The sequence below is a fragment of the Vespa velutina genome, chromosome 22 (genome assembly GCF_912470025.1).
Source record: "Vespa velutina chromosome 22, iVesVel2.1, whole genome shotgun sequence".
Classification (NCBI taxonomy): domain Eukaryota; kingdom Metazoa; phylum Arthropoda; class Insecta; order Hymenoptera; family Vespidae; genus Vespa; species Vespa velutina.
In genome coordinates this window covers 3,141,657-3,157,900 of record NC_062209.1, presented here as the reverse complement: position 1 = coordinate 3,157,900, position 16,244 = coordinate 3,141,657, and the positions used below count along the sequence as shown (strand labels likewise).

Below are 16,244 nucleotides of genomic sequence, written 5' to 3'. Positions count from 1 at the left end.
CGTTAGTAAGTTATCTCGTAACGCGCAGCCTCCGAACAAATCGGGCAGATCTGGCTCGAAAGCGAGGAGGGTGAACGCCAAGGGCCATGCCATAATGCGGACGCCTGATTATCGAACGAACGCCCCTTCCTTCTCGAACTTTCCTTTAGCGTTTTTGTTTTTCTCTTTTTATCTAACTGTACTATTCCATAACCCTTTCGATATTATATCTCCTATGAAAATTTTTATTATCGAATGACCCGTCTTTCCTCGTTCGTCGTTCTTCTTTCCCCTTCGAATCTGCAAACGTTTCGAGTATAAATATAACAGATTTTTTTAATGTTTCTTACTTTTTCTTTTCTCTCTCTCTCTTTTTTTCTTCGTTTCGTCGACAATAAAAATACGAGCAACATTTCTTTTTTTCTTTTTATCTTTTACGAGAGACGATCGATCATTCGAGTCAGGGGGCGTAGTCGCGAAATTCTTGTACACCCGTAGTTAAGTCAATAAACTTCTTACATACATAGGCCGTATAACATTTTCATTTCGATAGTTTTGCGTCCTAAGAATATCGCGAATTCGATAGATCGGTTGTTAGATATAATATCGTGTTTTTGGTACAATGGTGAAATACATGGTTTCGAATTACCAGAAGAATCGATAGCCATGCCTTTTAGACGCGGTCTACTTACGATTGATACGGAAAGATCGCACGGCTCTCGTTCCCATGTGAACTAATAACGTTAATCAATTCTATGCGAGATCATAAAAAGAGAAAAACAGTGATAGAATGCTATTCAAGGAAGGTCAGGTACCTTGCTCAGCTGCTTACTTCCTAGCCGATAATAAAACCCGTAAATGTGGTAGTTTAGTTTTCCGTATGTAATAATGCGTCATCCGTAGCACGGTTACTGTAGCTATCGAGTTATTCTAAATGGCCGACAAGGCGCATGCGCAATGTACTTTCGAACGATCATCAAATTATTATACACACACACGCACACACACATATATATATATATATATACATATATATGGATATATAGTTCCACCTTAACTGAAACATTACTATCAGCCTCCCGTCTAAATGAATTCATTTTAAATATTTTAATTAAGTTTGGTAATTCTTCTGATAAATGTTACAAGATAATAAACCTTGAATGTAATTACATTTCATTTGTACAGTCAAATATTAATGTTTCTGTTTGTTAAGATTTGGTACTCCATAATATACCAAAAAAACTTTCAGAATGAATTAGTATAATAATATTGAGGATTAGAAAAGCAATGTCTTTAGATCATGTCAGTTTGCAATTTTATTAAAAAGTGCAAGACCAACTATTTTGTTTAATGAAAAAGATATAACTTTAAGAACGTCTGCTAAATTGCGTAACTGGTTGCGTCAATTGTAATCCAGTAATATTATTGAATTCCAACATCTTCAACATCTCCTTGGTTTCAGGATCGACTTCGATGATGTCGTGTTCCAAAGCAGAAACTTCTGGTACATAGTTGTCTCTGCGTTCCCTTTCTTCTTCTTGAAGCTTGATAGAGATACCTCTTACTTGGCTATGTTTTAATCGCTTCATCAAGTGAGTAACAAATCTATAAAGTAAACATTTTTGTTCTAACAAATTTGTTCTTAATCATATAAATTTCTGCAATGCGTTAAAGAAATTAAATAAACTTTATGGAAAGTACATACCCAGCTATTTTGTTTCGTAAAGATTTGCTTGGAATAATAGCAATTTCCTCGCATATCCTCTTATTTGTGTGGAAATCCAAAGTCAGACGATGATGATACTTTTCGATGATCATCTTCGCCGCCTTTTTGACGGTCTTCGTCCTAACGCGACTCTGTAATCACACATCGAAGACACGTTAGAATTATTTTCTTAACCAACGATAATATGCAACCTCAATTATTTTTAATTGTTGTTGAAGCTACACTGCCAAACATAACCTCCACATTTGGAGCACTCGCGATCCGATTCTCGTTATTTCCGACATTGAATTTACGTGTTTTCACTACAAATATATGCAATAATTCGATTACGAGTATTTTTTTTCAGCTATTTCGACGGATGCAAGTAATTTTTTCGGATTAATGTTAGAACATATCATAATAAATACCCACCATGTTGCTTAGTATCCCGGAAAAGGTACAGACATAAACGAAAGAGAAACACTAAGACGCCCGATCGTCCTGCTTTGTGGGAGATTTAGTAACTACATGATTTTTGCTTTCAAAAATAGCACAAGTGACATCTGTGTAGTATAGCAACTATGCTTCACTTACGTATAACGGAGTACTTTAAAAACAGCCGTCGATAATTATTTACCATATTCTGAGATTTGGATCGAATATATTTTGAATATTATTATTTTAATCATTTTTAGAAATATGGTATCATATGCAAAAATTCTACTGTTTTTTTTTTTTCTTTTTATTACAAAAAATCTATCCGAATCTATCAAACTATCATTCTCTCAATCGTCGTTATTGACCGCTTCATTTTAATCGATCGAGTTAAAAAGCAATTTCAATTTGCTTTCCCGCTTTGTAAATTTGATTACCATCTACGAGCTACCCCAATATCTTTCTCTGTCATTATTCAAAGGAAGATGATAAATTCGTTTCGAAACGTATTTGTCTTTCTCAGCGAATGATCGTGTATAATTTATTGATATATTTGGTTCATATCATAATCCTTACATCGTCAATCATTATGACGATATTGTGAGTTTAATCATTGTTTTCGATCAGATCGTACTGCTACGTTAAATTCAAACATGAAATAAAATAAAATACTATAGTGATGAAGAAACAATCAAACTATTTCAAAATTTTCAGGCACGACTCCGTTAGTATGGTCGTTACGAAGTGTCGACGGAAGAAGATGATCGAAGAAAATTACGATAGATGTCGGGAGAATCGTACGAAGCGTCCGCGGGATGGCGTTGTCGGCGACAAGTCGGCGGGGTGAACGGAAAGCGTCAACGGCTCAAAACATGACGTTCGTAGTTCGTTGGTACGACGATGTCGAAGCCGCGAATAATACGGAACTGTTAATCGGCTTGTCGCGAGTGACATTTCCTCTGGGACGTATCGCGAGTACGAGCGTTAACCTCGCATCGAAGAACGTTGTCGAAATACGTAAAAAATTGCAAAAGATCGACAGCCATCGGTGATAAGCGTGGGTCGCGTTTGGTCGGTGGTGGCGTTGAAGTGACAAGGTACTGTCGGCAAAAGAGAGATAAAGATAGAGATAGAGAGAGAGAGGGAGAGTGAGAGATCGAGTGTGGTGGGAGACGGTAGCGCCGGGCGCGCGCGCGAAAGCAAGCAACGGTGCAAGTACGAAGAGGAGAAACGTGCTGGTGGGGGAGAGAGAGAGAGATACAGCGTAGTGGTGGTAGTTGCAATGTTGAAGTTAGTGGTGGGGAGAAAAAGAAGGAGGAGAGTCGGTGGCGACGGGAGCACGCGAGATGGTGGAGTGGGGTATGAGGGAGCGAAGGAGAGGAGGCGAGTTTGTTTATCGCCTTGGTGAACGGTGCGAGAAGCAGTCAGTCAGTGCGGTGCTACACTTGGCCTGCGGTGGTCGGTGTCTTCGGTAGAGTCCTGCTTCCCTGCGTCGTGTGTGTCTGGCTCTCTCTCTCTCTCTCTCTCTCTCTCTCTTGTTCTCGCGTGTCCTCGTTAAATTTTCTTTTTTTCTTTTCCCCTCTCCGTTTTGACACTCGGTTCTCTCTAATCCGGTGAATGCGAACAACGCACCGTGTCACGTTTTCGAGAAGGAAAGAGAGTGAGTTTTGAGTGAGAAAAAAGAAATAGGAAAGGACAGACGGACGGACGGACATACGGAGAGAGGGAGGACGTACACATGTCGACATCCGTCTGAAGAGAGTTCCCTTCGGCCGAAAGAAGAAAAGATAGAAGAGAAACAACGATACGTCGTGTGATACAAGAAACGTCGTGTAGTGACACGACAAACATGCCACGGAGAAACAACGCCGAGGGATAAGATCTCTCGAATCGCGCGCGCGCGCTATATACACGCAAAAACGCACAGGCGCACACATATACACATATATTCTCTCTCTCTCTCTCTCTCTTTCTCTTACACACACACACACACACACGCACACGCACACCGTACACGCGCGTTTATTTTGACCGCCTACTCTCTTCGTTCCGGCTTCCATCGTATTTATCGTGGTCGTCATCGTCATAGTCATCCGTCGTCATCGTCGTCATCCTCCGCCGTCGTTTTTATAGTCTCCCTCCCTCTCTCTCTTTTTACCGGTATATCTTTCCGCAAAAATCTCTCTCGAACGACGTGGGATTCGTCGTGGGATACGACACTACGCATGCACGACTAAACAGGTAAGACGATCTTTTTTTTGCTTTCTTTTTCGTTCTTTCGAGACAGGAACCTAACCTCATTTTTCTTGGTTCTCTGCTTTCATTCCTTCCACGTTGCGTTCAACCAACGTTTCTCTATCTTATCGTTCGTTTTTAATTGAACATAATCTTTTTTTCTTTATATATATATATATATATATATATATATATATATATATATATACACCCATATCATAAGTTTTTATTTATTCTCATACGACCAGTTAAATAATTCGATTCAATGACTTTCTCTTTTTATACATACGATTGACAACGCATACAAAATACATTTACGTATGTATGTTACGTATGTACATTCAGATGCATACGATTGTTTTGTATCTTTCGTGCAGTTTTTTTTCTTTTTTTTGTAATTTTCCTCATTTAGATACGTTAGTAGGGAGATGAGCGAGGGGGAAGGGGAATAGAAGCGTGACTCGTATGAAAAGGAGAAAGAAATGACAAAGTCGATTAAACGTACTTACGTACGATTAGAATCGATTATCGCGAATTTCACTCTTAAACGAAAGGTCAATAGAGTGTCCTCGCTCGTTCTTTTTTTTTCATTTGTTTTTTTTTTGCCATTCGTGAGTAATAATCCACGATGGGATATTTCCTCGTTTAAAATTTGCGATTCCTTAATATCGTTTCGCAATAAATGTTGCGAAAAAAAAATGTTCGATTGGTTCCATTGGGTGGATCGACGAGAACGGGAAATTTAAAATGGCGATCTCTTTATCTGGTTTCGCAATAAATGTGGCAAAAAAACAAAGCAAAAAAAAAAAAAAAAAGAAAACTAAACAAAATTTTCGATCGGTCCATTGGGTATATCGACAAGGCGCGAAATTTAAAACGGCGATCTCTCTTTTATTTGGTCTTGCGATAAACGCCGCGAAAAAAGTTTGATTGGTCAATTGGATTCGTTGATCGACGAGGCGCGAATATTTGAGAAGTTCCCTTCGTCCAAAATTTCGATCTCTTTTTCTTTCTTTCTTTTTTTTTTCCCCTTTAATTTTTAATTTTTTTTTTTTTTTTTTTTTTGAATTCTTTTGTCGTTTTTTCGTTCTCGCAAAAGAAGTGAGCTGGGTGGGGAGAGTTTTTTCCCTTCGTCCCTTAAATTTCATCTCGCGGCTAGAGATTGTTATCAATGTCCGACATCAAGTTCGTGATAGGAGATAGAACGTGAAGAAGGTTAATGAACGATCAGGAAAAATGTGACGCGCGTGAGTGCCCAGACGACGATTGAACTCTTTCAAGAGCAGTCACGCGTTTACGTGTGCGAGAGAGAAACAGATGGGACCCAGCGAATAGATGGAGGAGTAGAGTGAGAGATGGAGAGGAGAGGGGGGGGGTGAGAAGGAAGAGGTATGTATATATGTATATATGTATCTACATACATACATATGTACATACAATGTATATACAAGGATGAACAAGTTGGATGCAACAAGTCTGTCTGTTACAGACACGCGTAAATAATAGATGCATTCGATCTTCGATATAGACGAATGCTGTTTCAAACCTCTTATTTCTTCTATATCAATGATATCTATTAAGATAATTAAGAATGGAGAATGGAATAATTTGCAAATTGTCATGACGCGCCATTAAACTCCATATAGCAGTAATGTGCGACGTTATTTTCTTATACAATTCATATTCTTCCCTTCCTCCCCCCATCTCTCTGTGTCTATCTTTATCTTTCTTTGCTATTTCTCTATTTCTTCATCTCTTTCTTTCTCATCTTTTTTTCATTCCTACGAAATTCGTACGGAGATTAAAGTAATGCTTACACCTTCCATACTCCATCTCTCTCTTTTTCTTGATCTCTCTCTCTCTCTCTCTCTCTCCTCCCTCCTCCTTTCCTCCCTCCTTTTTATCCCTCCCCTCAGCAACGTGACTCTTGATATACGTAATTACGCTTTACAGGAACGTAAAGGAATTTCTCGATTTAGCCTCTCACGTTCTAACGTGTTATATCTAATTCCTACCAGTCTTTGTTGAGTCTCTCTCTCTCTCTCTCTCTCTCTCTCTCTCTCTCTCTCTCTCTCTATTTCTCTCTATTTCTATTTCACGCTTCGTTGTTTGTTGCAAAGAGCTAACTCTAACTAAGGACGGATTTCTATTTGTTTTTAATTTAAATAGAAAAAAAGTAAAATGCACAAAAGAAATAAAGTAAAAGCAAGTTCCACATGCGCGGAAAGTGCAAGGACAAAGTGAAAAAACGCATATAGAGACTTTTTTATGATCGAATTGAATACGACTTTAGGTTTTCAGATTCGCGTGTTTTCACACATTCAAGACGATGTTACTCGTCGTTCATTCCACTGTCGACAAATTAGATAATTCATACGTGATTTTTTGCGAAATTATTATTCACCTCATCCATTCGAATTTCTTTCGTTTATTTTGGTTATTTTTTTTCTTTTTTTACCCTTTCTCTCTTTCTCTCTCTTTTTTATTTTTCACAGCTGCCTCACGTACCATCGATCTTTGCCAAAACTCGAGAGCAGATCTCTCTTTTTTTTTTTTATTTTTTTTTTTTATTTTTTGTATTTATTTTTTTTATTTATTTTTGGTTCACCCAAGAATGTGCCGAAAAAATAAATCGACGTCGTTTGCGCTTCGAAACTCTCATAGCTTTCACTGATAATATTTTATATTACCTATACATATATATATGTATTATATGTATATTATATATCTGTATTATACTAATAATATATCGGTATATGGTACGTTTTTGCAATTTGATAATTATAATGTAATATATATGCTTATTACAAGAACAATCAAAAAATACGAAATGTATAGAATATATAAGAGTGAAATGTTTAATTTCCAAATGATCAGTAATATGATATTAACGAAACAATATATGGATATTATAATATGATGTATAGAATTTCAACAGTAATTAAAGAGGAAGAAACGATATTATATATTAAAGCAAATGTTCGCAGTTTGTTTGTGTATCAGAATGAAAGTGTTACTTAAATTGGTTCGATCGTTTATCCTCGTTGCTGTCGAGAAATATACGGGCACGTTGGTTCCTACCTATCATGAATATTCATTAACGCAATTAAATACCTTTTTCTTACGTACCAGATCCTGGGATATTTATTTACTCGTTCGTTGTCGTCTTCACGGCTACCATGGAATCATTAATTCGTTTCGCCTGTCGCGAACGACGACGACGACGACGACGACGACGACGACGACGACGACGACGACGACGACGACGACGACGACGACGACGACGACGACGACGACGACGACGACGACGACGACGACGACGACGACGACGACGACGACAACGACGACAGCGACGATGACGACGAAAACTCGACTGGCACGTGCGTTCGAGCGTCCTCTTGAAAAACTTTTTCAGACTAGGACGAGAAGTGATTTTATATATCGTTAAAGTGCTCCTAACTTTCCTTCGTTTCGTTCTCTTTTCTTTTTCCTTTCTTTCTCTCTCACCCCCCTCCCTCTCCTCCCAGAAAACTTTCGTAGAAGCGAATTTTCGCCCAACGGAATACTCAGCTATGGCGAACTAGAAGGGCCAATATTAAAAGTCGATTGTTCGAAGATACTAGATCCCTATATATATATATATATTTCTTTTTTGTCGAGTCACTCTCTTTAGTATAGTTCGTCTTTATAGATAATAAAAAAAAGGGAGAAAGAGAGAAGAAGAAAAAGAAGAAGAGGAAAAAGAAAAAAGTATGAAACGAGGTTCTTCGTTTTAAGGGTTTTTTTTTATTTCCTTTAGTAATCTCGACAGTCTGTTTCGCAATGGAATAAAATAAATAAATATATATATATATATATATATATATATATATATATATAAAAGAAAAATAAATAAAAAAGAAACGTGAGAAAGATTAAAGATTTCTTAATTGCTGACGAGACGAGTGAATTCTTTTTCTACTCTATGTACGCGCACGTTTTCCTTGATTCCGTTGAAACGTATGAGTAATGCATATTGTAAGAGGGTATACATACATTATAGATTATGCATACGTATGTATACGTAGATTGCATTACGGGAGAGTGCGTCGTTAATAGTTAACTTATTCATAAAGAAATCTCTTTTAGAATAGTATATAACATCGTACGAAATTTCTATGTTAAATCGGCCGTAGTAACCAAACGTTACGAAACTCGGTCTAGCTCGTTCTATTCATTCAACTCCTCTTCCTATTTTGTCTATCACGCTTCCCTAGTTTGATATATTCGCTGGGGTAATAATCTATCGGTCGAAATTACGCTTGACTACAGAGATATCGAAGTCGAATGTTTGGCAGTCGAAAACCTGCGAATATCGTGCATGCATATCCTATTTCCTTCGATAACTCGTTAGTCACACGCGATGTTAATGCTTTTCAATTTACATTGAATATCCTCGAAGTAGAAACATTCAAATCAATTCGCGATGATGAGACTTTAGAAAAGTGAAAATATTCAAGTGACTCAATATTTTTTTTATTATTACTTACCAAGCAATGTACCTCGTCCAAAATATCATTTCCACAAATTTTAAATCTCTAGTTTAATATAGCGGGAGGATAAAAGTCTGAAACTTTGTCATTTTTTTATCGATTACTATTTAAGATAATTAAATTGAGAGGGGCGTGTTCTAAGGTGTTTAGAGAAGGTATTTTGGAGAGGGTACGACCTATGTGATTTAGAGAGGGCATGGTATATGGGGATGTAGGGAGCTGTAGGGTATATATAGAAATTGGAGAGAGCTGAAGATATGGGGGTTGAAGTGGGCGCTTACAATGTTTGGAAGTAGAGTGGCCTATAGGATTTGGAGGAGGCGTGGTATATGGTGTTTTGAGGGGGCGTGGTATATGGTGTTTTGAATAGGTGTGGTATATGGTGTTTAGAATGGGCGTGGCTTAAAAAGTTTTAAGGGGTTTTGAAGAAGGTTAGAAAGGCTATTTGTATGTTTATATTTTAAGCAGCAGCAAAGAAAAAAAGTTTTTAAATCCTCATATTTCCCTTAAAACTGGGAGTAGAGATATGAAATTTCGCAAAATGATGTTTCAGGCAAAGGACATTGTTTAGTAAAAATCATAACGAAGAAACTTGACCATGCTTATCATGCTCTAGAAACTTTCTCATCGATGTGCTCATTTTAATAATAAATTACGAATTTTACCCATGATAAATATGTTACATCGGTTTCTCCTTTTTATTATTATTTTTTAATTTTTTGACACTGGAAATTAAAAGAAAAGAAAAGAAAAGAAAAAAAGAAAAAAAAAAAAAGAAAAAAAAAGATTGAGTCCAGTCAGGATCACAAAGGGATTACCTCGCAGTAGATACCAGGAGGAAAGAGGAAAACGACGACGCAAAAGTATCTCTTTTTCGTGGATTTTCACTGGCTTCCCGTAATCACGCGTGCTAATTGGCCATCGAGAATGGCAATCCCGTGCTCGGACCTAGACAAAAAGCCGATTACAAAAGATTCCAGAGATTTTCCTCTGCTCTTCTTTAATTAATAATCTTAATTAGGAAAACTTTGTCGGAATAATAGTCGCGATATGCGTTATAATTAATTAGTTAATAGCCGAGCGTCGAGGGGAAAACGAAATGGTTAACTAGAGGTAAGTGGAAAGTAAAGCAAAAGCTTTCCACTTTTACCAAGTGTTAACGCTATTTCATTGATGATTTCCCTTTCGATAGTCAAACGAGTTTAATATCTATGTGATAATCTATTAAAACCTCTTTTTTTCTTTCTCCTTTTCCCTTTTTATTTATTCGTTATAATATTATGGCCTGGGGTAATCCTAAAAATTTCTTTACGAATCATCTAATGGTCTCGAATTTGTTATGCTAATTTCGTCGACGCGTCGTCGTCGCCTGGAGGTTTCATAATTTCGGTAGGTGCGCCCGTCTGTCCGCCCGACCGACCGACCGACCGTATGGTTATTGCGAGTTGGATGGCACGTGACAGAAATTCTCATGGTCCACGTGTCACTGTAAATGGTAGATAGCGTTTTGCTCGACTATATACTACTCGTTTCGTTTCGTGAGGTACGACAAGAGTTTATTCACTCTCTCTCTCGCTCTCTCGCTCTCTCTCTCTCTCTCTCTCTCTCTCTCTCTCTCTCTCTCACTCTCACTTTCGCTCTCTTGTTAATGTTTTATACGTTAAAACGGAAATTCGCACAATTCAGAGTCGAGGACGGTTACTCAAACTTTTTGCATATGAAAACACTGTGCAATTCCTTCTTATCATCGTCTCTCTTTCTTTCTGTATCTCTCTCTCTCTCTCTCTCTCTCTCTCTCTCTCTCTCTCTCTCTCTCTTTTTATCTCTATCTCGCGTTTCCTAACACGACAGCTACGAAATTACTAGTGATTCGCATAACGCCTAACTAAAAATAACCTCTAGCCATCTTGACGTCATCAATATCAAGTGTAAGATACTAGTCTATTAGCAGAAAGAGTGTCTATTGAATAATGCTGTGTAGCGCTTACGCCAGCTTAATCCCTCTCTGCTTCTCCTTCTCTTATTTCCTCTGTCTCTGTTTCTCTATCTCTCTCTCTCGTTCTTTCTCCGTATCATATGTTCTCCCTTTCTTTGATGCTCTTGATCATCGAACTTAATAACTACTCGAGTAAGCCACTCAAAACCGTTTAATTAAGTAGCTTCGACTTTTTCAACTTTTTCCCTTGCAATAAGTAAAAACGATCGAGCGTCGAGCTTATCGATTGATAATGATATTTAATGGTTCATTATTCTTTCCCTAGATAAAAATCGAGTGAAAGAATATTTGATTTCTTCTTCTTGTTTCTTTTTCTTATATAAAAAATTCGATTATATTTCTTTTGGAGGTTGTATCCTTGACATACTGGGAATATTTAGAGACGATAGAAAATATTTATTTTATCGTTACGTCAATTTAATTAATGAGCCGGCGAACGATTTATCAACTTGTTAGAGCCTCTTTCACATACTCGCTTATCTCCAACTAGTGCAACGTAAACGACATTCGTTGATACACGCGCGGAAATTCTCGATTCCTTAGAGGTTTCGCATTTCAATACTTTAAGCGTGATATCTGGAATCTAATATCTCGTTTCCAACGTTTGAAGTCAAACGGTGACGTTCGCTTGACTTCAACGTCTCAAATCGTTTCCCTTCTTCTCCTCTACTACTTCCCCTACTCTCTTAAAATATACGCTAACGAAATCCTTGGAGGGAATCCTCGGTCCTGAAAAGATTTAGTTTGCTTTTCACTCTTTCTTTCAAAATATCAATTTATAGTCGTGACTTCGATGCTTATACATTTACTTCGAATATACATACATATATATATATATATATATATATATATATATATATATATATATACTTACATATATCGTGAGTATATTTATGGTGTATCAAACACATATGCTTAGATAATTATGTTGACTTCTATCTTTCGTCTAGCCTCCGATTTCTGTTCGTGTTCGATTACGTAACGGAATGGAAAAAAATTTGTTGATATCGAACACATTTTCGGTGTTCGCTTTTACAATCGAGTTTTCAAATTTGTCGAGTTTGTTACGTGCGCGTACAATCGTACAGTGCTTTGCGTTACGCCGATTTCGCGAGAAAGTTTCGACCAATTCGAGATAGGTACTCGTCGACGTACATACATACATACATACATACATACATACATATATACGTACGTACATATATATACATATATACATACGTACATATCTACGTACTCGCCTCGACCGGCCTTTTGCCTGTTTTGCTCCAGCCATTGACCTCCTTTCACTCGGGGATCACTATATGCCGTTAAAATTTATCGCATCAAATCGAATATTGTTTGGTAGAAATCTACTTCCCAACGTATTTAACAAAATTATTCTTTTTACTATGATAAATAAACAATAGACAAGATTCGCCAAATTATTTTTTCAATAGTATTAAAATGATCATGTTAATATCGAATTTTCACGAATATTTTTAATCATGCGATCATTATCTGTTACAAAGAAAATTAACAATGGTGTTTCGTAAAGTTTCAAAACTAACTCGATGGTTTCTTTATGTGGGATTCAACGCAACAATGTGTAATAACTTTTCATGAGAAATAACGATAAATCGTTACCAATGAAAGTCGATCTACGTATTTTCGATACGTATTAATCGATGAAAATATATTGAAAAATGATGGTGAGCGTTTATAGAATTGATTGGAATGTTCTATTAGTGGAATCGATATGCTTTATCCTCATGCTCGTCGAACGACAATGATGAACCATCAATGGTACGAGCTCTCAATATGTTCGAACTTATTTAATATTATTCCGTTTCGCATGTAATTAAAAAAATTCAAATAATATATTTACATGAAAATTAATTCAATTTTAATATATATATATATATATATATATATATATATATATATATATATCGTGGGTTTCGAGGGGAAGGCGATATTTGTTCTTGAATTTGCTCTCGGTTACTATCCCAATGTAATTCATTATCGTCAATGACATCTGCGCGTTAATTTAGCTGGCTCTTTATCTCCGACACGAATCCACGCAAATCGTGAAACTTTGAGGAATACGTATTGCATCTCGTATGTAGTCTCACTCGATCGAAACTGGATCATCTCGAGCTTACGTTCGTAAACTGTATACATACATACAACATACGTTTGTACGTCTCGTTTGAAGCTTTCCCCGAGTTTCGATGAGTGCATTAAGCCCTCCTTCCTCTCTTTCCCTCTCTCTCTCTCTTTCTCTATCTCTCTATCTATCTATCTATCGATCTATGTATCTATCTGGCTGGTTCCCTCCGACTAAACTTTGCTTCTGTTTACCCCAGATGCCCCGATCGTCGAAAGTACGAGTGCGTTAAGCCGCTGCGCTTTGCCACGATCTCTAAACTAGCGAGCTTATCGTTTGTTTTCACATACATATATATATACACACACACATACACACATACATTTATATGGCCTGATCATCGACCACGAAACCGATGATTTATACATCGAAAGCTATTAATTAGCCTTCGAGCGTTGTAACTATCGAAGATCACTGATGATGAGATGAGAGAGATTACCATACGCCTAAGCCATCGAATTACGCTAGAACAGTTTGGTAAATACAGAGAAAATGGGAACAGAATTATTATGAAATACTGGTGACGAGCTAGCGATTGAGTTTGAACAGTATATCGAGGCTTATGCGAGAAAGAGAGAGAGAGAGAGAGAGAGAGAGAGAGAAAGGAGATATAGAGATGGGAGAATGGACATTTGAAAATTTAATCTTAACGATCAACACAGGCCTCCGATGATTGTTAACACATTTCATTAGCAAACGTTTGCTCGCGCGTTCCTATTGTATATATTGAATAGTTGAAACATCGTGGATGCATTGTATATAGTTATTAATTATCTACGAGCGAGATTCGTTTATGGTTTACGATAGGACAGAATAGCATTTGGCAAATTCTAGGAATTTTATCGACAGTCTGGATTGAGTCCCCCGATCACAAAACTTCCATCCCTCGACGAATTCATCGTCATCGGTTACGGTCACTTTTTCCACTAAATTAATATCGTCGAACGTTCTCGAAAAAGTTGTACGAAACTAATACTCACCCGTAACGTTTCTATTTTTGGGAATAGCACGCGAACGACACGTCGAAAAACTCAATTTATACGAGCCGTCAAGCTTGCCAAGAGGAACGTTTGATAGGAAGAGTATTTTTATTAATTCTTTTTATTGGTTTTTATTTTTTCCTTTTCATTTTTTTTTTCTTTTTCCTTTTTTGTCTTCACATAGTGAACAACAAAATATGTATATACGTAATGTTTCTTTTATTGTTCGAATATGCGAAAGAATATATGCAAACAAAATAAGAATGAAATATTAGGATAATAGAGAGACGATTTGATCCGTATTTTTTGCCTCGATAATACGGAAATTTATTCGAATAGCGTTAAATCAAATTATATTTTCGTCGCACACAGTTTTTCTTTCATTCTTCTTTCCCTTCTTCTTCTTTATTTTTATAGTTTTTGATGTCTTTCTTCGTTGATCGAAAGTTCATGATAAGATACATCAAAGTCTTTCGTTTCGCACTTAACATCGTTAGATGCGATTTGCAAAAGTTCCGTTGAAAGATAATGAAAATAAAAATAAAAAACAAATAAAATTAAAAAAAAAAAAAAAAAAAAAAAAAAAAAAAAAAGAAGCAAAACAATTAAGCGACCGGAAGGAAGATTACTATAGAAACCGATCCAAAGATCGGCTCCGTCTTGGCGGTTTCTCCATGCTGTGGTTTTCCAACAGATCGCATCGCTAATCTGCGGTTTTCCTTCGTTTCGTGTTGCAGATAAGCCGAGCTAGCCAACACCACTACAAGGAGGAACAACGTTATTCAAATCTCGCCAGTAACAAATTCGTCCGCTTAATACGCAAAAAATACGTCGGGATCGTTCTTCGACTTTTACGTGCCGTTATCGTCGTATTTCAATCCACGAAGAGGATAAAAGAAGAAAGAAAATAATAAAGTGGGGTGTCGAGGTGTCGTCGCATAATAAAAATAAAAAGAAATAAAAATTTCGTCTCGCAATAATAATCGTACGTGCGTCGAAAACTACTTGGGATTTAACGAAGAAATTAATCGAAGAGGTGCGACAGAGATAGATAGAGTGGTAAAGGAGAGAGAGAGAGAGATAGGGATAGAGACAGATAGATACGGAGTGGGAGGAAATCGAGTTCTCTCTCTCTCGCACTCTCTCTCTCTCTGTCTCTCTGTCTGTCTGTCTGTCTGTCTCTCTCTCTCTCTCTCTCTTTCTCCCACTAGTCGACGAGTCGTGTAACGCTCGTAATTGTCCTTGTCGTCGGCGTGTCGCGCGGTTAGTCCTCGCTCGTCGACGGTAACGACGACGAGATGATCGTCAGAGTGACCTTGGTGTGCTTCCTGCTGGTCGGTGCACCGATAAAGTCAGAAGCAGAAGCCCGTCCTCGTGCACGGCCCGTGCCCATCTACTCGAATCAGTTCGCGGTCCATGTACCGGAAGGAGTAGAAGCTGCAACCGAGATCGCCGAGAAACACGGCTTCGACAATCACGGACAGGTTAGTTTTTCTTCATTTTTTTCCTCCCTTCTCTTTTCTCTTCCTTTTCTTCTTTTTCCTTATTTTTTATTTTTTTTTTTTCTTTTTTCTTCCTTTTTTTAAATCTCTATTTCTCTTTCAGCATTGAAACTTGCTACCGATTTTCCTTTAAAGAGAACAAACATACGTAGACAAGGCCACGACTTTGAAGGCCGTCGGGATTATTCTATTGTCAATGAATGACTTTTTATTATGTTAAAACATTGTCGGGAATTAAAATGCGTACCGGGATTAGTTCTAATTTAAATCGAACATTGAGTTATTTTTAATAATCAAGGCCAGAATGTTCTCTCTTCGATCAAATAGTTTCGAAGGGCGATATATTAGTTACGTAATTTATAAATATACATTATGTATATATGTATATATATGAATATAAAGTAAAAAAGGTATCTCGACGATAGAATCTCAATAAATTAAATCGTAAATACTTTATCACATTTAACGAGCGATTTTTAGTATAGATATATTTATTTCGAACGTTGGTTCGCGTTGATCCAGGAAAGTGTTCCTTCATGAAAGAATAAAAACTTGGAGTTTTAGATTAAACCGTTATACGCTTTTCTGTGCTATCGATCCGTTAATGGTGGACAGTAAATTAACATTATGGGTATGCGATAGAGATTGTTCGTGGTAAGGAATAGCACTAAAGTTCTTCTCTGAACATCGTTTCCGCGCTTCTTCTGCCTTTGCAGCTTTCTTTCGGCATA

The 16,244-nt window shown here is 37.2% G+C and overlaps 2 protein-coding genes across 5 annotated transcripts in view; one reads left to right on the top strand and one right to left on the bottom strand.

The window, feature by feature from the left end:
* Window positions 1-1,277: 1,277 nt before the first annotated feature.
* LOC124956422 (40S ribosomal protein S17) lies at window positions 1,278-2,270 on the bottom strand. Its single transcript, XM_047512214.1, has 3 exons — window positions 2,117-2,270; window positions 1,685-1,836; window positions 1,278-1,584 (listed from the first exon to the last, which is right to left on the bottom strand). Exons 1-3 carry the CDS (start codon window positions 2,117-2,119, stop codon window positions 1,347-1,349), a joined length of 393 nt encoding a protein of 130 aa, XP_047368170.1. The 5' UTR covers window positions 2,120-2,270; the 3' UTR covers window positions 1,278-1,346.
* Window positions 2,271-2,860: 590 nt separating this feature from the next.
* Window positions 2,861-16,244, top strand: part of LOC124956415 (furin-like protease 2) — a 334,792-nt gene continuing 321,408 nt past the window's right edge. For 2 of the 4 annotated variants that reach the window (XM_047512198.1, XM_047512199.1), the window contains exons 1-2: window positions 2,861-4,360; window positions 14,749-15,495. In XM_047512198.1, coding sequence (XP_047368154.1) covers window positions 15,310-15,495 — 186 coding nt within the window. In that variant the 5' untranslated portion in view covers window positions 2,861-4,360; window positions 14,749-15,309. The remainder of the gene's footprint in view (window positions 4,361-14,748; window positions 15,496-16,244) is intronic. The other 2 variants (XM_047512197.1, XM_047512200.1) reach the window with 2 other exon arrangements.

What these genes read in the sequence shown, in the direction of transcription:
- LOC124956422 (XM_047512214.1), bottom strand. An exon ending in TTACGAAACAAAATAGCTGG is followed by an intron (nt 1,585 to 1,684) that starts GTATGTACTTTC and finishes TTTACTTTATAG; the next exon opens with ATTTGTTACTCACTTGATGA.